The following is a 24,247-nucleotide window of genomic DNA, read 5'->3' on the forward strand; positions in this document are numbered from 1 at the left end:
CAGAGGAAACCGGAAGGAAGGCGCTCTCCTGTATCGGGGAGAGGACACAGAAGAAGTGATCCCTCTTCAGATTATGGAGTCTCCAATGAGAACTTCTTCCCTGGAGACAAGGGCGGGTCCCAGTCATTCCTAAACAGACGGCGCTGGAGAGACACCGGCAAACAGGTGGACACAGTTCCGCACTAAAACCTGGAACTCTGCTGTAAACTTTTCAGTAAGGCGAGCTGCGCAGCCAAAGAAAGAGAGGCACCCCGGGCTCGGCACAGACCCCCAAAGAAAGAGAGGCACCCCGGGCTCGGCACAGACCCCCAACCTAGTGCGGCAGCGTCAAAGTTGGCTTGCGAGCGCCAGCAAGGGCCCAGGCGTGTCAATGAGCAAATAATGCAGGGTCTGGGTATTGGAACAAGCACGGGGGGGGGGGGGGGGTGGTGACCTTTCATCCAGGAAGAGCATCTCTGAACACGTATGACCCAGTGTGCTTCCCAGACCCACAACCCACACGGTGGCGAACCACCTGCTGGGCCTCCAGGTCCAGGCGATCTGACGCCCTCTACTGGTCTCCACGGGCACCAACCCTGCGCATGCTGCACAAATAAACATTCGGGGAAAATACTCAAACACATAAAATATACAATAAATAAATATGGAGAAAAAAAAAAGTAAAGCTGGCCAGTGGTGGCACACACCTTTGATCCCAGCAGTCCGGACCCCTGTGAGTTTGAGGTCAGCCTGGTCTGCAGAGAACGTTTCAGGAGTAGCCAGGGATACACAGAGAAACCTTGTCTTTGAGAAAAGAAAGAAAAGAAAAGAAAGAAAAGAAAAGAAAAGAAAAGAAAAGAGAAGAGAAGAGAAGAGAAGAGAAGAGAAGAGAAGAGAAGAGAAGAGAAGAGAAGAGAAAAGAGAAAAGAAAAGAAAAGAAAGAAAAGAAAAGAAGAAAAGAAAAGAAAAGAAAGAAAGAAAGGAAAGGAAAGGAAAGAAAAGAAAAGAAAAGAAAAGAAAAGAAAAGAAAAGAAAAGAAAAGAAAAGAAAAGAAAAGAAAAGAAAAGAAAAGAAAAGAAAAGAAAAGAAAAGAAAATCACTGTGGAACTACCATGTGGAGATACAAAGTGCAATTCTCTTTCTGGCTACATACCACAGAGCAGCTGGGCATGGTGGCTCACAGCTCCAATCCAGCACTGAGGCAGGACGATGTCTGTGAGTCCCAGGCACGCCTGGCTTCAAACAGCCCACCATTTCAAAGACACAAAACCAGGGGCTCGAGAGGCGGCTCGGTGCTAAGGGTGCAGCTCACCCCTGCAGACAGCCTGTTCTAGCTCGGATGTCTGGACTCACAGCGTGAAACGGTCGCTCATGGAGGAACCAGTGCCCTTCTCTGGACGTCACAGGCGCCGGCGCTCACATTTGCACATTCCCACCCAAACAAGCATGTAGTGCATATAAACTCACACAGGCACACACATACATACACATGAAAAATAAATATTATAAATAAAATAAACCAAAAAATTGAAAGCAGAGCCCTCAATCCCAGCCCTTGGGAGGCAGAGGCAGGCAGCCTGAGTTCAAGGCCAGCCAGCACAACATAGTGAGACTCTGATTTAAATTAAAAAAAAAAAAAGTGTGCTGGAGAGGAGGCTCGTGGTTAAGGGAACACATCGTTCTTGCGGGGAGCTGGAGGTCTATTTCCAGCTCACACTTGGTAGTTCACAACCATCTATAACTCCAGAGACTCTCACGCCCTCTTCTGAGCTCTGTGGGCACCAGGCACAGATGCGATACACATAAATACATGTAGGCAAAGCACACATAAAATAAAATTAATACATATTTTAAAATGAAATTACAGTACCCCAAGAGTTACGTATCTGCTCCCACATTCATATTGTCATTATTCACAGCATCTAAAACACGAATCTATGTATCCATGAAGGGATAAGTGAAAAGAAGAGGGAAAATACGTACTACAGAATACTAGTCAGTAGCTGGTGTGGTGACTCATGCCTTTAGCACTCAGGAGACAGAAGCAGGTTGAGTTCAAGGCCAGTCTGGTTTACAGAGGGAGTTTTAGGACATCCAGGGCCACACAGAGAAACCCTGAAAAAACAAACAAACAAACAAAAAACAACTAGCTATTCAGATTAAAGAAAACCAATCTGACACATGCTACACACAGACAACCTTGAGAACATTATGCTCAGTGAAATAAGCCAATCACGATAGCGCATGGTTCCCCTTTGTAAGCTGTTTGGAGTGTTCACAGTTACAGAGCTGATGCTGGGGAAGAGCTCAGCGCTAAAGTGCTTGCCCAGGGTACATAAGGCCCTGGATTCGATCCCCAGAGCATCTCGTATGCATCGGTGCATGCATGAAATAATGGTACAGAGTATGGGTGAGGAGAATCAGACATTCAAGGTCACCCTTAGCCTCACAGGAAGTTCAAGGCCACTGGGATATATTTGACCCCATCTCAAAAAAAGTAGAAAGATAGATAGATAGATAGATAGATAGATAGATAGATAGATAGATAGATATTAGAAAGGTAGTTACCAGAAGATAGGAAAGATGGTTAGAGAGTTATTGTTTCATATATGGAGTATGGATTGTACAAGATAGAGAGTTATCAAAATAAACATGACAATGACTGTATTGTTCAACATGACGAATGAATTAATAACGCTGAACTGTACAAGTAAAAAGAGTTACGATGGTAAAAATTTGTATTTATGCATATTTTAATACAGCCAACCAAAAACTGGGGGGAAATGGTTTGAAATAAAAACGAACACCCCCAAAACTCCTGACCTAGACTACTTACAGAATGGAGGCAAAGCAAAGAAAGAAAGAGTAGCCTGAGAGAGGGGTGGCCTGAGGGTTGCAGTTCCCACGCGCTGGTAAGCACAGGGAGGCAATTCCAGCAGTGTTCCTCTGATCCCAGGGGACTCTGGCGACAAGGACATGGCTTTCTCCTTGGGTCTGTCTCGGGCTTCCCATCAGCCGGATCCAGCGAGACCTGGAGACTTGGGGCTGGGGAGTAAAGAGGAGAGAAGCTTATTTATTCTTCAGGAGTGCCAAAGAGGCAGAAGGGAGTTTCTGCTCCCCCTCCAGGTAAAGATGCTGAACGTGTTCCATTAACCCACCGCCTGGAGAGCTGGTAAAGACCGGTGGAGGGTCAATCTACCTGGTTTTCCAGAAGAAGAAAAGGGCCTCTGAAAGGTAGAAGAGAAATACCTAAGGCTTAGCATCACACACACACACACACACACACACACACACACACACACACACACACGTCCAGAAGTCACAAGCTATGGGGAAGGACAACAGAGCTGAGGAAACAGGGAAGGGAGGGAGTGGGCCGGACCCAGCAGCTGCAGGCTCCTGTGGCCCTCAGGACAACAGAGTCTCCGGGACAGACTTCCACCCTGCAACTTCCTCCCCTTAGCCTCCGCCTCAACAGCCTCCCCACCACAAGGTCTCGGCCGCCTTCTGCCCTCTGGCTCGCAGATCCCAGCTCTCGGCAGGTCCTTTCTCTCCACTCATCAGCCTCTGCTCCGCCGGTCTGTTTCTGGCCTTGCCACTCTAGGACCATCCTGTGTGTGGCCTCACTATGATTAGTCTGTTTTGTCTCAGCCTTCTCCGGAGCTCCATCACGGTCCTGCTTGCAGTTCACGTCCATGTCCATCCGTGTCCCTCTGCCTCCACGCCTGTCTTTCTCCATCCCGCTGGCCTCTCCGCGTACCTCCATCTCCACCCCTGCCTTTCTCCTCTTACGGTTTTCATCCTCATCTCCATCTATATCCCTCTTTCCCCTGTCTCTGTCACTGGGTCTGCCCCCTTTCCTCTCGGTCTTCTCTCCATACCCAGGTCCCCTCCCTGTCCCCGTCCCGGGCTCTGTCTCTCTCTCGTCCTTGTCTCCATCGCCCCCCCCCTCCAGGGCAGCCTACGCAGCCCTCGCAGGGATAGGACCTAGCTGGGGGCGGGGCTGAAGGGCCAGATCGGAATAATTCGGTTATCTGAGAGAATTGAATTAACTTCTTCACACCAGCACCGCGGGGCCTGCCTCCCTAGCTTCCAGGGGGCCGCAGGTGGGAGGCCCAGGAATGAGGTCGGGACCCTCCTGCTGGGCATGATGTGAAGGGATCGAAGGTCTAGGCCAGATTGGGACGGGATAAGGGACTCTGGAGATGGGGTCCCACGCAGCCCCGCCTGCACCTCGGGAGCCCTAAGAGGGAGGCCCTTGGAGGTGGGAGCCCCCGGGGCGGCTGGGGGCGGGGTCTGGGCCGCTCAGCCCCGCCCCTCGGAGCTCGCCCCGCCTCGCCCCCTCCGCGGGGTCCTGCGCGTTAAAAGGCGCGCGGGCTGGCGGCACTGCACTCGCGTTGCACCGGGGCAGAGTGCGGGCCGCGACGGGGCGGGCGGACTCTCGGGCGCTCAGAGCGGGTCGCAGGTCCTTGCGCCTGGAGCTCGACTCTCCATCCCGAACTCCACCCGGCCCGGACCCCGACCCGACCCGACCCGGCCCGACCCGACCCGGCCCGGCCCGGCCCCCGCCCCCGCCCCCTCGGGCCGATGGACTACTCCTACCTCAATTCCTACGATTCGTGCGTGGCGGCCATGGAGGCGTCCGCCTACGGCGACTTCGGCGCCTGCAGCCAGCCTGGGGGCTTCCAATACAGTCCTCTGCGGCCGGCCTTCCCCGCCGCGGGGCCACCTTGCCCGGCGCTCGGCTCCTCCAACTGTGCGCTCGGCGCTCTACGCGACCACCAGCCCGCGCCCTACTCGGCAGGTGAGCGTAGCCCCGTCCCACCCCTACCTCCAAATCCCACGGACCCCCACTCGCTGCTCTACTCTTGTAAATGAATGTGACTGTGCCCATGAGCCGCCTATGCGCCTGGCTAGACCCTCCAGGGTACTTTGAGACCCCCAGAATTAGGAGTTTCCTCTTGGCAGGGATGAGCCTCGTCTCCTGCAGTTCCTTTTTCTCAAGGCCAAGTCCCTATCCTGTGCGTTTCGTATCGAAGAAACAGGTCCAGTCCTGGGCCTCTCGCTAGGCCCTCCCTTTCCTCCCTACAAAGGTGACCACCAAGCCTCTCTATCCCCTCGGAATGGGCTTCCAGCTCCGTGCAGTCAACTCTCATCCTTACCACCTGTGTCCCGGGAGACGCCACCCTAGTAAAGATCCCTGCTGCCGCTGAGCTGCCCAGATGGGACCCTTTCTGGAGCCCTAATGCTAGCCTCCCCCTGCCCTGTCATAGGCCTTCCCTGCCTGGGCCCAAACCTTACTGCATTACCAAAAAGCGGTTCCGATAGCCACAGAAAAGGAGCCTCTATCATTGAGCACTCTCCTTCCACACCCCTCCCATCCTGGAATCTAGCTAGAGCCCTGCAAAACCAAGGAAGCAGATCTTCCACCTTCAGGTCCTCTGATTCAAACCCTCAGCATCCCTTAGCCTTTCAGACACCCCTAAAGCCTTCGGGAGAGTCCCAGCCTGCCCCACCCGGCGTCCTTCTCTCTTAGCTCCTGCCCTCCTGGAGAGAGGACTGGGGTTTGGTGGGGAGATAAGTACTTGAATTTAGGGAAATAAGAACCATTTAAGATGAGGCCAGAGACCGAAATCAGGATGGGAAGACCAGTGATCCAGGACCAGTCAAGGATGGGGATTGTAAACATGGGAACAGGGAATGGGGAGATAGACTCCTGAGAAAAAGGCCTGCCAGACTGTGGATGGGAAAGGGTACAGAGAGATGGACACACAAATAGGGAGCCTGAGGGAAGAGGGCATTCAGTGTTGGAAGACGGAAATAAGAGCCAGATGGTGGGGACACAAATTATGGGAGATGGGAACCAAGAGAGACTGAAAACAGATAAGTGAGAGGATGATAAAAATGGAGTGCTGTAGACAAGGATTTGGGAAGAGGGGACAAAGAAGTGATGGGGACCCCAAGAAAGGCCAGGAGACTGAAGCCAGACTTAGATACAGGGATTCAGAAATGGTGTCTGCACGGGGTGAGAAGGATGGTGATGGAGGGGAGGGGCTGGGAGAGGACTTGGAAGAGGGGGACACAGAGAAGGTGACTGAGTGGGAGGAAGGGGACAAAGAAGATAGAAAAACTTGGGTAAGAAGGAACAAGAACTGCCTCAAAAGGCACAAAGAGAACAGTGGCCGGGAAGGGGGAGTAGAGATTCAGATGGAGGAAGATGAAGAGGAGAAAGAGGATCGTAAATACCCGGAGAAGAACCAGGATGAGAGGCAGGGCTAGGAAGTGAAGTTTGGGAAGGAGAGAGACGGGCTGGGGGTGAGGAGAAAGCGACCCGCGGAGGCACAGCAGAGTAAGCGGCAGGACAGACGTGGACTGGCCCCAGAGCCTCAGTGGCGCGTCCGAGGCCCAGACGCTGGGTAGTGGGGAGACTCTGGCACGGTGAGATCAGAGAGCAGGGCCTGAGGCCCCGGGGAGAACGCCGCGGTGAGGGTGGAGGCCGGAAAGGCCAGCGGAGCGGTAGGGTTGGATGAAGGTGGAAAACTGGACAGCGGACCCTTAGCTGGAGCTTCTGGTTTGTTTCTGCGGACGCCTGAGGCCGTGTCCTGGTGATCCAGCCTTATCGCCAGGCGGGGAGCGACTGAGGGTCAAATCGAGGGAGGGAGAGCTTCCCTCCGGGCCGGGCGCAGGGCCCGGGGCCGCGACCCTTTCCCGCCCTCGATCTCAGCGCCCCGTCGGCCCTGCCCTCCCCGCAGTGCCCTACAAGTTCTTCCCGGAGCCGTCCGGCCTGCACGAGAAGCGCAAGCAGCGGCGCATCCGCACGACGTTCACGAGCGCGCAGCTCAAGGAGCTGGAGCGCGTCTTCGCCGAGACCCACTACCCCGACATCTACACCCGCGAGGAGCTGGCGCTCAAGATCGACCTCACCGAGGCTCGCGTGCAGGTGCGGGGTACACGTGCTGGGCACGCGCCGCCGGGGGCGGAGCCGGGGGCTCAGGGCCGAGAGGCGGGGTGGGGACCCGGGGGCTCAGGGCCGAGCCGCCAGGGCGGGCGCTCAGGGCCGAGCGGGGTGGCGTCGGTTCGCCCCCAGCCCGGGAGCCCCGCCTTTGCCCGGCCGGGTCGGGGGCTAAGACGCCGACGCTAGGAGGCAAGGCAGCCGAGCTGCGGTGGGGCCGGCCGGGCCGTCGGCGCTTCAGCGTCGCGCCGTTGCACTCCGGAGCAGGAAGGTTTGGTGTGGGATGGCCGCAGGGCCGGCGACAGAGGCCGGGCGGGCGCACGGGGCCGGCCAGCTCGTTTTGGCAGGGGACCCTGGACGGAACCTCGTCCCGGGACGCCCCAGGCGGGACGGTGACGAGACCAACTGTAGAGCCCCTCCAGGAGACAGGGGGCAGCGGGGGCGCCGAGCGGGGCGGGCGGCGGCTCCCGGGAGTCTGAGGCTCGGCCTCCCCGGGCTGGCCGGCTCCGCCCGCGGCCCTCCGTGCTGACCGGCCCCTGTGCCCGCAGGTCTGGTTCCAGAACCGCCGGGCCAAGTTCCGCAAGCAGGAGCGCGCGGCCAGCGCCAAGGGGGCGGCGGGGGCGGCGGGCGCCAAGAAGGGCGAGGCGCGCTGCTCGTCGGAGGACGACGACTCCAAGGAGTCCACGTGCAGCCCCACGCCCGACAGCACCGCGTCGCTGCCGCCGCCCGCGCCCAGCCTGGCCAGCCCGCGCCTGAGCCCCAGCCCCCTGCCCGGCGCGCTGGGCCCCGCGCCCGCGCCGCAGCCCCTCAAGGGCGCCCTGTGGCCGGGGGTGGCGGGCGGCGGCGGCGGCGGGCCCGGCGCGGGCGCGGCCGAGCTGCTCAAGGCCTGGCAGCCGGCGGAGCCCGGGCCCGGGCCCTTCTCGGGGGTCCTGTCCTCCTTCCACCGGAAGCCCGGGCCCGCCCTGAAGACGAACCTCTTCTAGCCGCCGGCGTCCAGAGGCGACCAGCCTGCCCGGGAGGACCCCACCGGACGGCAGGCTCTCCCCGTCCCGGCCGGCTGCCCGGAAGCTCCCCGCCGACCCCACTGCCCAGTGTCTGACCCCCAGGTGCGGCGTCCCCTCGTCCTCCCCTCCCGGGACCCCCTCCAGGGCCGCCGGAAGCCCTTTTGGCTGGGCTTTCTTAAGAATAGGGATCGAATTACACCTGTCTCTAATTCGGGGACCAACCATAGAGGGGTCCCCAGAAGCCGACCGGACAGCTCCTGCGACTTTTCAGCTAGCCAGGCCACTGCCGATCGGCAACCTGAAGAGGCCCACTGCCAATTCACCCCCGAACGACTCACCTCCCGCCCCAGCCAGCCGGCGCAGAGGGTAGACACGGGAGGGGAAGGGCTGTCGGAGAACGGAACAATGCGGTTTTCCTCTTCCCTTATTTTTTTTTCTTTGAAAAACTTGTAATTTATTAAGGTAATTTTGCTCAATCCAAATAAAACTTAATTTATTGAAGACATCAAGCCGGCAACCTTTCCGAGCGCCCACGATGGGATACACTGTGTTCAAAAGCCCTGTCCCCCCCCCAGCGAGGCGGAGGCCACCTCCCTCTCTCTCACTGCCAGGCCTTCCCTGGGAAGGGTGCTGTGGACCCGAGAACAGCCGGAACCAGGCAAACTGGCATTTGACGGCCGAGGTCCTGCCCCACCCCAATAAAATTAGTGTGCCCTCCCTCCCCAAAACCCACACAGAAAACTTAAATAAACCCAGCCCGGTCCCGGGCTCTTCCTTCATTTCCGGACGGACGGATGTCCCCAGAGTAGGAGTTGCAAGGAGAAACTCTCCCCCTGTGGTTCAGGCCCGAGGGAGGGAAGTGGAAACGTCGTCGGTGGAAGCTGGGCACCAGATGTGCCCAGCTATGTACCCACGGACAACCCCGCGGCTGGGAGGTCTCCGCAGTAACCACCGCGCCTGATTGCCACAGGCTACCCAACTCCCTACCCTGGGCCTAAAAGCTAGGCGGGGAGAGCGCGATGTCCTAGTTAGAACGTCCCAAATAACTGGGTAGTAGGGACTGCTGACCCCAATAAATAGCCAGGGGCGCGCTGCCACACCCCTCCGAACTTTGAACCCCCTGGTTGCACGAGTCCTTCCTGCTCTGCAGCTCAGCCGCCGTGTCCCGATCACTTGCCGAGCTGCAGGGTGTCCAGAAGAAGGCGCTTGTGAGCAGGATCCTGCACCCCGGCCTCCTCCAGGTCTTCCTCGGTGATGTCACTGCAGAGAGAAGAGCGGCTGGGAGCCGGGCTGGGAGGCCCTGGCGCCCGACCCCACCTCGAGGCCGCAGCCCGCCCCGCCCACCCCCAGCCCGCCCCACCTGAGGAACTCCAGGTCGTCCCAGCCGTTGTGCAGCAGGCCCTCCTCATAGCGCTCCAAGCCAATGGCCCGCAGCCAGGCGCCCATGCCCGCCTCGCCCAGCCCGCCGGCCCGCCCGCCCTGCGGGCACGGAGCCTGAGGAAACAGGGCGCGTTAGGGGGAACTCACAGGAACACATGCAAACAGCCACATTCTACCCATGCCTAAGGGAAAGGGGGCAAGGAATGGAGCTGGTTCATGTGTCCCCGAAAGGGCCATTATCCAGCTACAAGCAAAGGGGCCGTGGACACCGGTGAGTACTGAGAGGAAGAAGGAACACGTTTCGGGTTCAAAGAGCCAGCAAGCTACGGTCTAACACACCTCCTCCGCCAAGTCTTCCTGGATGCTCTCTCGGATGCGGGGTGGGGGGAAGCTGAGGGGCCTGCCATAATCCGATGGCGCTCGGGGAGGCTGCATTTCCGCGGGGTTGGGGAGGAGGGCTGGGCGCCCAGGCCCAGGCGCATAATCCACCTCACTGAGTGTTCTGGCCATCTGCAGTACCGAGCAAGACCGGTCATCCCCACTTGCAACCTCCCCCAAAAAAGTACTAGCAGGTGAGGCGCCTGGGGGTAGTGGTGGCCTCGGGTGGGCCTTGGGAGGGGGTGGACCCCGGGCCTCAGCCCCGCTTCGTCCCCTGACTGCTGGCACTGACAAAGGATCCAGGCTAGGGGGCAGGAAGATGGCCGAGTCTGGCAGTGGTGGAGGTGGGAAGTCTGGCGGGGGCAATGTGCCCCCGGAGTCCTCGTCTGACGAGCTTCCCTCTCCTGCTCGCGGGGTCCGGTGGCGCCCGAGCTGCGGGGCAGGCACTGTGATGGCCACTTTGTTCTTGGTGGCAGGTGGGACAGGGGCCCTGGCAAGCGACGGCGGCTCCAGGGGCAGCAGCTGATGCGGGACGCCCTCAAGCACATAGTAGGCAGGGTTGTTGAAGCTGTTCTTGGGCGGAGGGGGCGCCACTCCCTCCTGCTCCGCTGTCCCGTCTGGTTTCAACCTGGGAGGGGAGCGGGAGAACTGTCGGGACCCAGAGAAGGGCAGTGGGTGCAGGGGAGGGCATGGGGAGCAGGGGCTCTCTAAACATGCGCGGAGTGCTGTGGGTAAACCCTACCCTCTTTTCCTCATCTGCCCATTCGCAGAGCTTTGATGATTTTATAACGGAAACCTGAGCTCAGGTGGGTGAAATGGAGAGACAGCGTCTGTCTACTACGGGTGACTAGAGACCAGAAATGCCTCCAGAAGTAGGAGAGGATCCTTCTCCAGGATCCCACTCGGGTTCAGGCTCCCCGAGACAGGCCCTCGAGATTTAGCCCAGGCTAACCTCAAACGTTCAATGCTCCAGCCTTAGTCTTCCTCAGTGTGAGGAGAGTGGTGGAGGTCAGAAGGCCCCAGGCCCAGGATGTTGCTATGTGAGAGGAAGTCTCCTGGCCCATTAGGTTTGAGAAACTTATTTCGACAAACTTTGCAATTTTTTTGGTCCATATTCTTGGAAGCTTTGCACATACTTATGTACATAATACATAGCAATGGACGTCTGAAAAGAAGAATCCAGCAAGAAACAGTTCTCAAACTTTGGGTCATGAACCCATTTCCAGCAGGGCCTTTTGTTAGGTAGTCCCCTAGGATGGACCCTGGGAAATCTCAGGTTGAGCCTGGGCCTTCTCCAAACCTCAAACTGTCTGTTTGTGTTTGTTTTGGTTGTTGCCTTCATTTGTAGCTGAGGATGACCGTGAACACCTCCTCCTTTTGCCCCACCTCCCAAACAGTGGCATTACAGGCCTGGGCACCATGCCCCAGCTCCAGAACCAATCTCCACATCCATCTTTCAAAAGGACACAATTGAGAGAAAACATTAATTGGGTTCCTTCTGAATCAGCCATGCCTAAGGGAGGCCTGGCTGGCCACTGTCACCCTGAGGTGTCAGAGCACTCAAGCAGCCCAGGTAGCCACGCAGAGTCATGGACAAAGTCGGGGGATAGCAAGTTTCTCCTCTCACCTGGGGTTCGCGGGCTCCTCCCTAGGGGCTGCTCGGGGCGGGGCTGGGGGCCTGCCAGTCGGTGGTGGCTTTTCAGGCTCTTCAAACAACTTGGACAGTGGACAGGGGGCCTCTGTGGAAGCTGGCTTTCGGCTCCCCGATCTGCCAGGAGTACATACAGAACAGAGGAAAGATGATGGGGACCAGAACTGGGGCTCCCAAATCTCCCTTCCCACCATAACGCAGCACACCTAGCTCACCTGTGTTCCTGGCTGCCTCGGGACACTGACGGAGCCTTGCTCTTGGCGCCTGTCTCATCTTTATCAATGCTGATCCATTCTGGGTAAACACCGAGAAGGGGACTTAGAGAGGACTTGGGGTCCCCAGATCCCAGGAGTATTCATGAGCACTGGGAATAGCTAGTCCCCTCCCGGCGAGCCCTCAGGGTTGACCCAGTCAGGGCTGCAGAATCTTCCAGTACCACAGGGTTCCAACAGGCTGCCACCCTGGGTCTGCTCCTCCCCCACGTGGCCCACACCACCACACCCCACGCCTCACACCAGCGGGGCCCCCACCATAGAGCCGCCCACACCACCACACCCCACGCCTCACACCAGCGGGGCCCCCACCATAGAGCCGTTCACGGGTGCCCAGGCGCTCCGTGGGCACCCGCACCTTCATGGAGCCGCGGATGTTGCCCGTCTCCTCGCCACGGTGAGACAGGAAGGTCAGGAACTGCTGGGCCGTGCTGCCAATCATGGATTTGAGCGCGACCACGCACTCCCCTGAGGAGTGGGTGCCACAGACAAGCAGACTGTCAGACCTCTCTAGGCTGCACCTGGTTTCCCACCCCCCGCCCCGGCACCTCTTGCCGCTCACCGTAGGATTCATAGCCGTCCATGGACTTGACTGTGAGCAGGAGATGCTGATCCTGCAGGTATTCGATGTCAGCCAGAATTGGCTTGAGCTGAGGGACAGAAGGGCCCAGTGAGGAGCACTGCCCTAGACAGCCCATCACGCCCTTCCACAGCGATCCTGGCCCGCTCACCCTTTGCCCTACCGCCTGTCCGTGCTCCCTCTTAAAGACACAGCCATGCATGGTCTTTCATTTGCCATCACTATAACTAATTAATTGTCGTGCCCTCGGTGGGCAATACCAGACGTTTACCGAAGGTTCAGGAAGCACCCATTGAACAAACGAATAAACAGACAACTTGGCTCCACAGCTCCCAAAGGGGCAACTGTCTCTATCCTTGCTTGTATGCAAAAAGCATACTCACAACCCCCCTCCAGCTTCACCCTCTCTCCCAAGGAGCCCTGCAGTATGCTCTTGCCTCTCGCTTTCTGTACTCCTTCACCTACAAGTATGGCCCATCCTCCAGCTCACCGTGGGCAGCTGACGGGAGGACCACTGCACTTTGAGGAAATTGATGTTGTCACTGCTCTGAGCATCATTCTCGAAGCTCTTCTTGTACTCTGGGGTGAAGACAGGAGGACCCAACTGAGACGCTGACCCTCTGGGCAGCCTGTGACATCCCACTCTCTCTTGGCCCACGCCAGCAATGGCCCCCTCTGACCTTCCAAGCAGGTAGAATAGAACTCAATGAAGAACTTGGTGCGGCTGGCTGTCTTCACAATGGCCTCGATGCTCTCAAACTCAATGTAGGCCTGGTCTGAGGTCTTAGAGAGCCCTGAGGGAGCAAGGGAAGAGTTGTAGGCAAAAGCGTCAGGAGGCCAACACATGCGACAGAAAAAATGAGGGGTCCTAGCAGATCTGAAGATAAGGCAGTAAGGAATCCCCCAATCCTAAACCAACAGCAAGCCCTACAAACCCAAACCTAGGGCAGAAAGACATGCCAAGCGTGAAGGGTCCGTGTCAGAGTGCCTCTAGGCTTGTCTGCCAACACCATGTCACATCTGCGGGCATGCTCCAGGCACATGTGTGACAGATTCAGACACACTGTCTGCCATCCCTCCAGAGATGACTGAGGTTCAGACAGCCTCACATACCATAGGTTCCGAAACACCACTGTGTTCACACGGACACACACCCAAACACGGTCTATCCCTCCCACAGTCTCCGCATCAAGACACGCACCTTTCTTGGAGATGAACTGGGAAGTAACTCCAACCTCAAATGTCCCAAACACAGGCGAATGGTCGCTGCTAACAATGTCATCAGTGCACCCTGTTTAGGGGTATAGGAATGGGGGCTCAAGAGGACTGTCCCCGCCCCAGAGGAGGGCTGAGGCAGAATAGTGGCCACCCAGTGTCTCCCATCATCCCGTCTGTCACAGGCACTGACCATAGGAATTGCAGATGATGTGGGTTTCAGGATACGATTTCCACAGAATCCGGTCACACCACGAAGGCACATTGGTCCGGACCTGTGGCAGGAATGTGGTCAGCCCTGTCAGCTGGGAATCCTGACAAGGACCCACCCAGAACTGACAAAACCCCACTCTCCTTCTGTCACTGGACCCAGCATCTTCCCTGTCCTTGGATTCCCAAAATACCCCACCCCACCCCTGAAAGCCTCGAGGAGCATATATGCTTGAGTAGTAGCTGCAGAGACCGAGGTCCTTGGCGGCCAATCTCCTAACCTCCTGAAAGCTGAGGAAGGGTTCCCCAGTCTACATTTTCACTCACCCCAGTTGGCTTCTGCTTGTGCCAAGCATATGTGTCCCGGGAACCCCGCTCATATCGGTAGGTGGGTGGGAAGGATATCTCCTCCTCACCTAAAGAGAGCAGAGGACACATGAGGTCCGGCACACACACGGAGACGTGGCTTCAGAGCCCAGGGCCATCAGGGAAGCCTGCCAGGTCCCTGCTTACTGAATCGAAGGAAGACCTTATGCTTCTCCCGCTCCAGGTTGAGCTGGTCCACCCTGAGCAGGGGCTCAAACTCTCTCCTACTAATGTAGTTCAGGATCTCCTGGGAGGCAGACACAAACACCAGAGGCTTGCCTCTCGAAAAGAGCCATGCGAGCCTCCCTCCCAGTGCCCTCCTTCACGGCCACCCATCAGGCCCTACTGGCACCTGGATATCCATGTCTAAGCGGTAATTAAGGTCCCCAAACCAGAAGAGATGAGTGAACCGCAAAGAGATGTCGAAGGCACTGAGCTGCCGATCACCCAGTGAGAGCAGGCGCAGAATGTCCAGGTAATTCTGGTTCCGCCTGCAGTGGAAGGGCCAGGGCAGAGAGTCAGGAAGGAGGGACAACATGAAGGTAAGAAGTCTTTGGGGGCAGGGATGGGGCAGGGATGAGGGTCCCCACAAATGGAGAAAGCAGGTAGGGACAGGCCATGGTCAGGCATAGAGAAGAGGGGTCCTGAGACAATGGGGGTCTCTGGGGAAGTCCATGCCTGGGCTACGGGGAAAGGAATGCATCTCGGGAGAGTAGAGGACGCGTAAGGAGACAGGAGAAAGGTGCCTCTCACCGCGTGGTCTTCTCATTCCCTGAGGTGAGGTGGCAATTCACAAAGCCAAAGGAGGTGCCATTGAACATGAAGGACACGCCCACAGCGCCCTTGTTCCCTGCCAGGGCGAGAGAAAGAGGAAGCCTGAAGAGTGGTCACCTAAAGATGGCCCCAACCGTCCTCCCCTCAAAGCAGCGCAGAGGCCGTCCCTCCCTGAGAGCGTATGCACACTCACACACTCGAGCACACACACACCACACCTTTTCCTAGCGGTCTTCCTTGGGGCTATCTGCGAGAAAACTGAAGCCATGGAAGTGGGGGACCCTGGAGAGGAGGTGTGAGCAGAGGAGCCCACCTGCCCTGCTCACCCAGGGTGTTGGCGATGCCAGTCTTCACACTGGATGTACTGACGTGGCTGATGCGGTTCTCGTGTTCCGGCTTGACCAGCACGGCCACCTTGATGTTCCACAGTGACTGCATGGCAATCTGTGGAGAGAGCATGGGGTCATCCCTGCCCCAGGCGGAGGCCCCTGCCCGCATTCCCCATGCCTGCCATCCACTGTCTTGTCAGTCATGGCTAGGGAGGCTTGCTATCCCTTTCTAGAGTAAGCAAGAGCGTCCTCTCCCGTGGCGTGAATACCTCATGAAATTAAGTTCAGTCTCCAAAGGAAACACCGGGGCTTACACGGAAAGCCACGGGAGCCATACTTCCCAGGGCCAGCCACGAAGTCAAGCAGAAAACACAAGGCCTACGAGAGCAAGGAAGCAGGCGAGACAGCCCCTCACCGGGCGGTAGTCCAGGTCTGTCAGGTCCTTGAGGCCCCCGCGCAGCAGGTCCAACCACTCTCTGTCTCCCACTGAGTTCTCCTGAGTCCCGCAGACATAGATATCGTGGGGTATCGTCACTGTGGCCTCATCCAGGGCCTTCCCCAGTCCCTTCGATGTGAACCAAGATGTGACGTTTTTTGGTGGTGGTACACTTCCTGAAGGTAGAGGGGAGGCAGCAGGAATTAGAAGGGTGGGTCACGGTCCTGTCCCGGGGCCAGCTTCCTCTCCCACCGTGACTCCAGCCCGGGCCTGACCCATGTTCCAGGTGCCTATGAAGACAGAGATCATGTCCGGCTCATCCTGCTTGGAGTGCTTGTTCTTCATGAGCTGGAGGAGTTGGCAGAAGGCTTCTCGCTTCTAGCGGTGGGGAGGGGGGTTGGGGGAAACAGAGCACATGGCAGCCAGTCAGGGACAGCAGGCACCCACAATCCCCTCTTCAGGGACACCCTGCCTTGTGGCGGGCATCATGAAGCAAGGGCAGGGTTCCCACTGTACACACGCTATGAAAGCACTAGCAAGTGCTTACAGACTGTCTCCTCCCAGGACAGCCCCGCACCTCACATCCCAACAGGACATATCCTGTAACGACCCCAGTAGCCCCCAGTGCCCAGCACAAGCTACCGCTCACCCGGGCACTGACAAAGATGAAGTCCTTGCGCTGGGTCCGATCTTTCTCCTTTTCAAACACGACGCCCAGCTTGTTCTGCACACGCTGGGATTTAATGAGCTGGCGGACTGGGGGAGTGAAGGAGTCACCCAACCTGGGCTAACCGACCAGGCCTTGCTCCGCCCACCTCTCCCCACTCTGGCCCTGGCTTACTTCGGTCGTGCGTGAAGGTGGTCCAGTCCTCCTGGGAGTCCCGCTGTCTCCTCAGCAGCACCAGCCTCCCACCTTCCACATCCACACTCAGCGTGAACTTCTGGGACTTCCCAATCTTGGTCAGGTCACCCAGTGTCACATCCAGCTTCACCTGTGAGACAGGAGTGGGAAGGCCGCTGCCCAGACCTTACACAGGGGTACCCACTATGCCTCCAGCCACCCTCTGCCTGAGGCCCCACCTGCCATGTACCTCAAAAGCCTGTACTGGGATGGTCTTGGCCTTTCGAGTGGAGGGCTGCAGTGGGGCCGGAGGTGCTGTGGAGCTCATGTCCTGCAGTGCCTTCAGGGCCTAGAGGGAGTGGGGAAAAGGTGAGGTAGAGAGACGCCGAGGGATGTGAGAGGGAGGGGCACCGCTGAGCTGGGGAAAGTGACTGCAGGGGCAGGTAAGGGCAGGACAGTCCACCTTCTTCTGGATCCCTGACAGGAAGTCCTTCAGCACAGACAGCTTCAGCACGAGGCTCTCCAGCTCTTGCTCTCCAGTCTGTGGTAAGCTCTGCCGGGGAGAAATAAGGGTGGTACACAAGGTTCCTAAGCAGAAGCCCCCTCCCCGCCCCCACAGCTCTAAGATATGTCCCACTCCCACAGGCCTCCCTACAATCCCACCTGCTGCTGCAAAAGCCGGGTCACCATGGGCGAGCTCTGCTGGTCAAACACCTTTGACAGGATCTCCAGGCCTGACAGGACCTTGTCCACCTCGCTAGGGAAGACAGTGGGGTGAGAATCCCTACCTGACCTCCAGTCAGAGAACACGGCCCTTCCACCTTCAGCTACAGCACCGGGGACAAGGGAGGAAGTCAGGACACGGTGGACGGCTCACTGTTCTGAGACCAGAATGTGGCACCGGGCTCAGCCCTCCCGAGTACCTGTGAAGCCTCCGGCATGAGGTGACGAGAGTCCGGGTGAGGTGGGGCAAGTTGCCAGCTCCACCTCGTACAGCCTCCAGGTCCAGCCCGTAGCTGCCCTTCAGATACTCATGTGACACAGTGCTGAGCCCATTGGGAGTGCTTCCGGGAGAGACGGAGAATCAAGGGGGGCCCTGCTGGCCGTCTGCACCCTACCCTACCCAGTTCTTCAGATACTGGCAAGCAGAGTGCAACATGCCAGAAGAGCTGCCTCTGGGGCTGTGATGGGATGGGGTCCTAGGAGGGGGGCTCAGACGGTCAGTCAGATTGGGAAAGTCCCCATCTGAGAGAGAAGGGACCTCTTGGGAGGGTCTCACCTCTCAGCTGCTGGCGTTGTGGGAGTCTCAGGGGGTGTCAGGGGGCTGCTGGGCCCCACGGGAGCAGAAATGCTGGTAGAGCCAGAGCGTGGGGGTAGTGGGGGCTTCTCATCCTCCACATCTGTAGACAGTGAACAGAGAGACAGCAGTTTGGAGTCAGTATGTGACAGGGATATGCCACGGCCATCAAAGACTTCCATAAAAAAGAGGGTTTAGCGTGGGGCACCAAGGCTAGGAGAGAGTAGAACTTCAGGCAGGCCTGAGAAGAGGGGAGGGGAAGAAGGAGGGAAAGTCAAGGGACTGGCAAGGAAGGGATTTTCTTTTCTCCTTTGTGTATGTATCTATGTATGTATGCATGTATGTGTGCTTGCATGCATGCATATATGCGTGTATGTATATATCTGTTAGGCAGGCATGTGAAAACGTCAGCATGGATTCCTGTGTGTGCGTGCATGTGCGTGTGTGTGTTGGCTCAAGACTGATGCTGAATGGCCTCTTTGTTTGTACACTGAGGGATCCGCTGCCCGAGGCCACCACACCTACCCAGCTTTTATGTAGCTCTGAACTCCACTCTGGTCCTGGCACTTAATGTGGCAGGTGCTCTACCCACCGAGCTATCTCCCGGCAGTAGGATGAGCAATACCTGAGGCATCCCGGTCATCTGGCGGGTCTGGCTCTCTCTCCCCCTCTACCGGCAGCAGCAGGGCACACACGAGACCCTGGTTGGGCTGGGCATACAGGCCTATAAGCTCACCCAGGGTCTGGAAGCGGCGCACGGGAACGCCCTGTGAGGTCTGGACCAACAGGGATGGGAGAGTCAGCCAGCAGCTCTCTAAGCCTGAGGCTAAACCAAAATTAGAGGTCACGGGTCTAAGTTCCTACCTGCACAGCCAGGAAGTCCTCTCCATCTGGCAGAATTCGGTATGTGTGCACGTGCTTTTGGTACCTAGTGGCAAAGAAGGGACCAGAACCCGTCACCCCTCAGCTGGAGTCTGAAGACCAACACTTTCTTCTTCCTACTTATCCCTGCCCCAGGCTCAGCCACAGACCCCTCATCTTGGGTCTCTGAAACCACTTGTCCAGGCTGCACAGGGTTAATGGCGGGGCCAGTCAACTTCCACCCTCTCAGTACTGCCAACAAGAGCAGGACTAACCATGCCCCCTCTCCACTCCCAGACCATACAGACTCCAACCCACCCACCGCAGGGCCTGGGAAGCAACAGGCAGCTCTTTTGTGGCCTCTACAGCTGTCTAAACAGCCCCTCTGGGCTGAGGTACCAGTCTGGGCCCCCCGCCAGAGTAAAAGTCCTCAGAGGCCTGGGCAGATCCCATTTGCATGCATGGGCAATGTGCTAGCACACGTGTGAGGCTCTGTCTGTGTTTATGTTGGTGTCTGGCTCCATTGGAGTTGGGTGTGTCGGGGTGGTTTTGCTGGGGATTGTGGGGGCATCAACCTAGGGCTTTCTCTCTTCAAGCATCAGGACACCAGAATTAGCCAAGGGGGATCCCTATGAGAGACTCAGCCTCTAGGAACCCCAAGCCAAGAGGGGTGCTGACAGATGGTGGTGGCAGCTGAGCAGGTGACAGCTGAGCCAGCCACCTACTAAGCAGGGGGTGGAAGGTTCCCTTGGCCTCCACACCTCAGAGAGGCACTGTGGTCTCTGTCTATGCTGGGCAGAAGCGGGTACTAGCTCCAGAGAGGACCAAACACCACAAGGTCATTCTCTCCCTGCCTTAGTGGGGACACATTACTTTGTGGTGTCTGGATCTGTATTTATGACAGTAGCATTCCGGCAACCAAGCCCTGACTGTGTCATGCATCCCATAAAGCTTACTTTACATTCACACTGTAAAGCAGACATATCAATATTTCTGTTCTCCAGATGAGGAAACTAGGGCTCAAAAAGGAAAAAAAAAAAAAAAAAAAAAAAAGGTTTGCTCAAGGTCACAGAACAAATAAAAGGTAGGGCTGGCTGGCATCCAAAACGAGGGGAGAGGCCAGTTTGTCTGTCAGGGCAGGCGTGTGTCCTGAACATTATTTGTGTACATGTGATGTGTATACAGGTAAGCATGTATTCGGGAAATCTAAGAAACTGCCCACTTCCTTCTGCCAGGCTCCTGAAAGCTGAAACCTGGGCCTGCCATAAACACTCACACACACACACACACACACACACACACACACACACACACACCAGGTCCCCACACCCCCAAATGCCTTCCCTGACAATGGAACCAGGATCTCTCCTCACTGGGACAATAGTTCCTTACCCAGACAAGGCACCAGCTGTCCCCCTCCCACTGACAGCTGATCCAGCACCTGCCCCTGTCCCCTCCCTAATTAAGGGATCTGTTTAGAGGTGGCTAGGAGGCAGAAGGCTTGGGATTTTCATGGGCATAAGATCTGGCTTTAGTTTCTGCACAGAGTGGGCCTCAGACTTGTTGCTGAGGTTTACAGGGCCTTCACTCAGCCGGTCAACTGCCTGGGCCAGAGTTCTCAATGTCTACTACCAGCCTGTGAAACCCCACAATCCTTTGTTGTCTTAGGTACTGTCAAAGATGTAGCAACATCTCTGGATTCTATCTACCAAATGCCCACAGCCCTATCCCAAGAATGACAATCAAAAAATGTTCCCTGTAGGCCAGGCCAGTGCATTCCCAAAGACGTCAGAAGAGGACAATCAATGGGAAAGAGGAAATGGATCCTTTAAGCGTGTTCTCTCTAAGTCTAAACCCAGCAGCCCCTGGTGCTTCCCACAGAGACCCACTCAGTGTTGAACTGTGGAGTACAGGTCATAAAGAAGACTGCAAACAGAAAGTAAGGCACTACTATACACAGCTGCCAGGTCCAGCCACAGGCCCAGGCCCACTCAAGACGGCCAAGTCTAGCTTTATACTCAGGACTCATGCATGGCCAGATAACCAGGGCTCAATCCAGGGCCAAGACAGACTCAGTCACTGATTCATGAAAAGAAGGTTCTATCCCACCAGCTTCACCCGGTTGCCTCCCAGGTCTTCCTCTCAATGCACACTTTTCCACCCCACCCCACAACCATATATATAGCCACAGACTTCTAAAAAAAATTACTGGGCATCCGAACACTGGTCCCTCTGCCCCCTACTGCCTACCACTCAGTGCTTTAAAAAGAACTGCACACACGTGGAACATGCATCCTTTCCCCTGTGCGTCTGGGGCACTGGGAGAGGCTGAGGGGGCCTGCCATAGCCAGCCAGCATTCCTCCCCATCACACCACCCTGAGCTTCAGAACTCTGGCCTCAGGCCTCAGAAAGTGCTCTCAGACACAGCAAGAAGTGCTCCCCTGTACCCTTCCTCCACCCAGGGATAGAGACAAGGTCTCCAGTCGAGGTGAAGGCGGGGCTGCAGCCCCACAGCTCCAGCCACCCCACCACCACCACCACCACCACCACCACCGAGGCACACCGGGTGCGCCCGCCCTACTCACAGGACGCAGAGCGCGAAGGCCCCCGCCACGCTCTCGCTGTCTCGCACCAGGAAGCTGCCATCGCGGCCCGCCCGAGCCAGCAGCTCCTCCGCGGCGGCGCGGCTCAGATCGCGGTGATACCAGGCGGGGGCCGGGCTGCCCAGCGCGCCCCCGGGGCTCGGTGCCCCGCACACCGAGGCCATGGCCCGAACGGGGCTCAGCGCCGCCGATGCCTGCCGCCCCGCGCCATCTGCCCGGGAAAGCTCAGAGTCGAGGCTGGGGCCGTGCCCGGGTGCTGGCTGGGCCTGAGGATCCACCGGCCCGAGCCAGCCCGGTCCCGGGGCTCCACGCTCCGCCGCGCCGGCCGCCTCGATCTCCGCGCAGCCGCCGCCGCCGCCGCCGCCCGCAGCGCCGGCCTCAACTTGAAGAGAAAGAAAAGTTTGTTCGGAGGCGGCGGGGGAGGGGCGGGAGCCGAGCTAGGAGCTGGCCGGTCCCCTCCCCCTCCGCTCGGCCCGGAGCCCGGGCCGCCCCTGCCCCCAACCTCCCGCCAAGGACGGTGCCCCCCCAGCCCTCCAGGACCCGCACTTCCCAAGCTCCAGTTACCTCGTCCCCCCGGCCCCGCTCGGGACGACCTGGGCGACCCCGATCTCCCTGTGAACTCAGCCTCCCAACGACTCGCAAGGAGACGACCCTCAGGTCGGACCGTACCCACACGTCCCTTCCTCTCGGCGCCCCCACGGCCTTGCGGGACCGAGGTTCGCGAAGAAAGGCTCCGCGATAAACGGGTATCCTCCAGCCAGTGCCCCCATCACCCAAGCGAACGAGTTCTCCCAGGTCGTGTGGGACCGGAGCCCCGCAGCCCTGAACCCCAAACTCCGATCCCTGACGCGTCCCACAAAACCCTTCCAAAGAGATCCGATGCCGCCCCCCCCCCCCCGCCACACACCAGCGCGACCCAGGTCCAGGATCCCCAAGTCCCTCCCGCACCGGACCCCGCAGGCCCTCCAGCCTGGCGGAACCCCTCCCCCAACTCCGCCAAGTTCCCTGGCCCCGCGCCCTCGGGCCCCGGGACCCCCTAGACCAAAGTCCCCCCGAGCCCCAGCGCCCCCGCCGCCGGGCACAGCCCCACCTCCGGGGCGCCTCGGATGACTCCCCGCGGCCACTTAAGATGGCCCTCCGCCGCCACCGCGCACCCCGCGCCTTCCGCCCCGCCCGCGCCCCGCCCCCGGGCCGGGGCTGCCCCGCGCCCCGCCTCGTCCGCCCGCGCCGCTGCCCGCCGCCCGCCCGCCCGCACGGTGGCCTCGGGCCGCTCCCGGCGCCTCCTGCGCCCGGGCTTCCCGCTCCGCTGGGGTAACGTTACCGGAGCGGGCTCCCGGGGCGCCGCCTGGGGAGCGCGGGGCCAGGCAGGCGGCGTGCGCCCCGGGACGGCGGCTATTTTTGTTATTAATTAAGGAGTAACGACGGTGACAGCTGTGTAAACTGTAAAGCGCGGCTGCGGACCGAGCGGCTGTTGTGCGCGCCGCCCCCGCCCCGGCTACTCCCTCCGGATCAGCAAACTTGCGCCCCGGTGGGTGAGGTGCGAGCAGGGAGCCCCGCGGGCCCATCCACGTACCCCTGGGGCGGAACGGGGGACGCGGCGGGAGAAGATGGGGCGGCACCCCATCGGGGCTCTGGCCCGCCCCATTCCCCCCTAAAAAAAGACCTGGATGGTGGCGGCGTCTCCAGGGATTTCTCTTCCTGCCCCGCCCCTCTGCCCCCTGGCTCCTTAAAGGCGCAGGCCTCCAGCCGCTTGCCTCCAGCCACCAACTCCTGGGAGATTGTCAGAGCATCCCTTTAACCTGGGAGAGAACTTTCCGCTTGGTAAATTGAACCTGTTGACCGAGCCGCGGCGGGGGGGGGGGGGGGGGGGGGGGGGGGTCAGCCCGGAGTTGTCCTCTGTTTCGAATAGGCTTTGGTTTAGCCCAGCTGGAACAAAGCTTGGGAGTGAGGAGGAGGTCTACAGGGGCCTTCCAGACGAGATAAACACAGTAACAGATCCACCGTGCACCTACCTGTCCTGGTCCTTCCAGAGTTTAAATAACTCATCCTCCAGTCTGTACCCAACTTCTCCCGCCCTTTTGGCAAGAGTGACTTAGAGTTGGTGAGCCTCATGCCACCCTGGTGTGGTGGGCAGAGACAATCTGGGCTCTAGCCTGAGCTGTTGGTGTACTGCTGTCAGACCTGTGCCTCGCTGAGGTTAACTGTGGTAGGGATGTGGAGACAGAGACGCCCTGGAGGTGGGAAGGGAAGGCCCAGGAGACCCACAGATCAACAAAAACCTAGACCCTGGGGTGTTCAGTGACTAAGCAAGCAAGGTTTTTACTTGCCCGTGCCTGTAAACCTGGCCCTTAGGAGGCAGAATCAAGAGGATCTCTATCCGGTCGTAAGCCAGCTTTCTGGTCTACAGTTCCAGGCTATGTAAGAGAGCCAGCATCAAAGAGTGAAAGGAGAGCAAGGAGGAAAGTTGTCGTGACCCTGCAAAATCAGTATGTTTACAGTTCCTCGAGAGGACAGAGATGCCAAAGAATGGGTCCTTGGGGCTGATGGCTTAGCAGGGAAAGGTGCGTTTCCCAAGTCTGAGCACTTGGTGGAATCCCAGGCACCCACAGGACAGAAGCTGACAGCTCCTTGCCCGTTGTCCTCTGACTTGCACACCTGTGCCAAGGCAGCCATGCAGCCGAACACAGAATAAACACACACACAATTCAGACGAAGGACAGAGGCTGCCTCTGCCTCTGGGAAGCCTCATCTGCAGGAGACAGCACTGGGCCAAATGCAAGCCTGGGTTTCCTCTGAATCCTCCAGATTGTCTTCCTAATAGACCGTCTTCCTCTTCCGGGGGGCCGAAGCACAGCCAATCTACATCATAGTCAGGCGGTGTGAATTTTCTCCCCTGCCCCCAGAACCTTTGCTGGACTCCTGTTTTGACTTTCCCGTTGGGCTAAGAGGGCACACGGTGGGAATCGGGTATGTGTTTGTATTTTAGTTGGAGACAGTGTCTCTTATATCGCATGTTGGCCTCAAACTCTCCATGTAGCCAGCAGTGACACTGAACTCCTATCCTTCTGCCTCCTCCTCCCAAGTTCTGAGATCACAGGCCTGTGCCACCATCTAGGGC

General features: G+C 58.2%; 2 protein-coding genes across 3 annotated transcripts; one reads left to right on the forward strand and one right to left on the reverse strand.

Moving 5' to 3' along the window:
* The first annotated feature begins 4,369 nt into the window (after window positions 1-4,369).
* Window positions 4,370-8,363, forward strand: Phox2a (paired like homeobox 2A). The gene is made up of 3 exons (XM_021640974.2): window positions 4,370-4,783; window positions 6,732-6,919; window positions 7,480-8,363. Exons 1-3 carry the CDS (start codon window positions 4,567-4,569, stop codon window positions 7,912-7,914), a joined length of 840 nt encoding a protein of 279 aa, XP_021496649.1. The 5' UTR covers window positions 4,370-4,566; the 3' UTR covers window positions 7,915-8,363.
* Window positions 8,364-8,401: 38 nt separating this feature from the next.
* Window positions 8,402-22,327, reverse strand: Inppl1 (inositol polyphosphate phosphatase like 1). 2 transcript variants are annotated; one of them, XM_021640973.2, is made up of 29 exons: window positions 22,220-22,327; window positions 21,112-21,511; window positions 18,529-18,592; window positions 18,290-18,440; window positions 17,647-17,767; window positions 17,291-17,431; window positions 17,031-17,124; window positions 16,831-16,920; window positions 16,618-16,716; window positions 16,368-16,518; window positions 16,176-16,282; window positions 15,802-15,904; window positions 15,506-15,702; window positions 15,088-15,205; window positions 14,741-14,837; window positions 14,340-14,478; window positions 14,135-14,234; window positions 13,949-14,037; window positions 13,605-13,686; window positions 13,398-13,487; window positions 12,877-12,990; window positions 12,687-12,775; window positions 12,179-12,266; window positions 11,929-12,084; window positions 11,560-11,638; window positions 11,321-11,461; window positions 9,655-10,321; window positions 9,296-9,429; window positions 8,402-9,195 (listed from the first exon to the last, which is right to left on the reverse strand). In XM_021640973.2, exons 2-29 carry the CDS (start codon window positions 21,291-21,293, stop codon window positions 9,105-9,107), a joined length of 3,774 nt encoding a protein of 1,257 aa, XP_021496648.1. In that variant the 5' UTR covers window positions 21,294-21,511; window positions 22,220-22,327; the 3' UTR covers window positions 8,402-9,104. The 2 variants fall into 2 exon arrangements, with proteins under 2 accessions (XP_021496648.1, XP_060223677.1); XM_060367694.1 differs by lacking the exon at window positions 22,220-22,327 and adding an exon at window positions 21,694-21,827.
* Between the last annotated feature and the right edge of the window lie 1,920 nt (window positions 22,328-24,247).

The sequence above is a fragment of the Meriones unguiculatus genome, chromosome 14 (assembly GCF_030254825.1).
Source record: "Meriones unguiculatus strain TT.TT164.6M chromosome 14, Bangor_MerUng_6.1, whole genome shotgun sequence".
NCBI lineage: Eukaryota > Metazoa > Chordata > Mammalia > Rodentia > Muridae > Meriones > Meriones unguiculatus.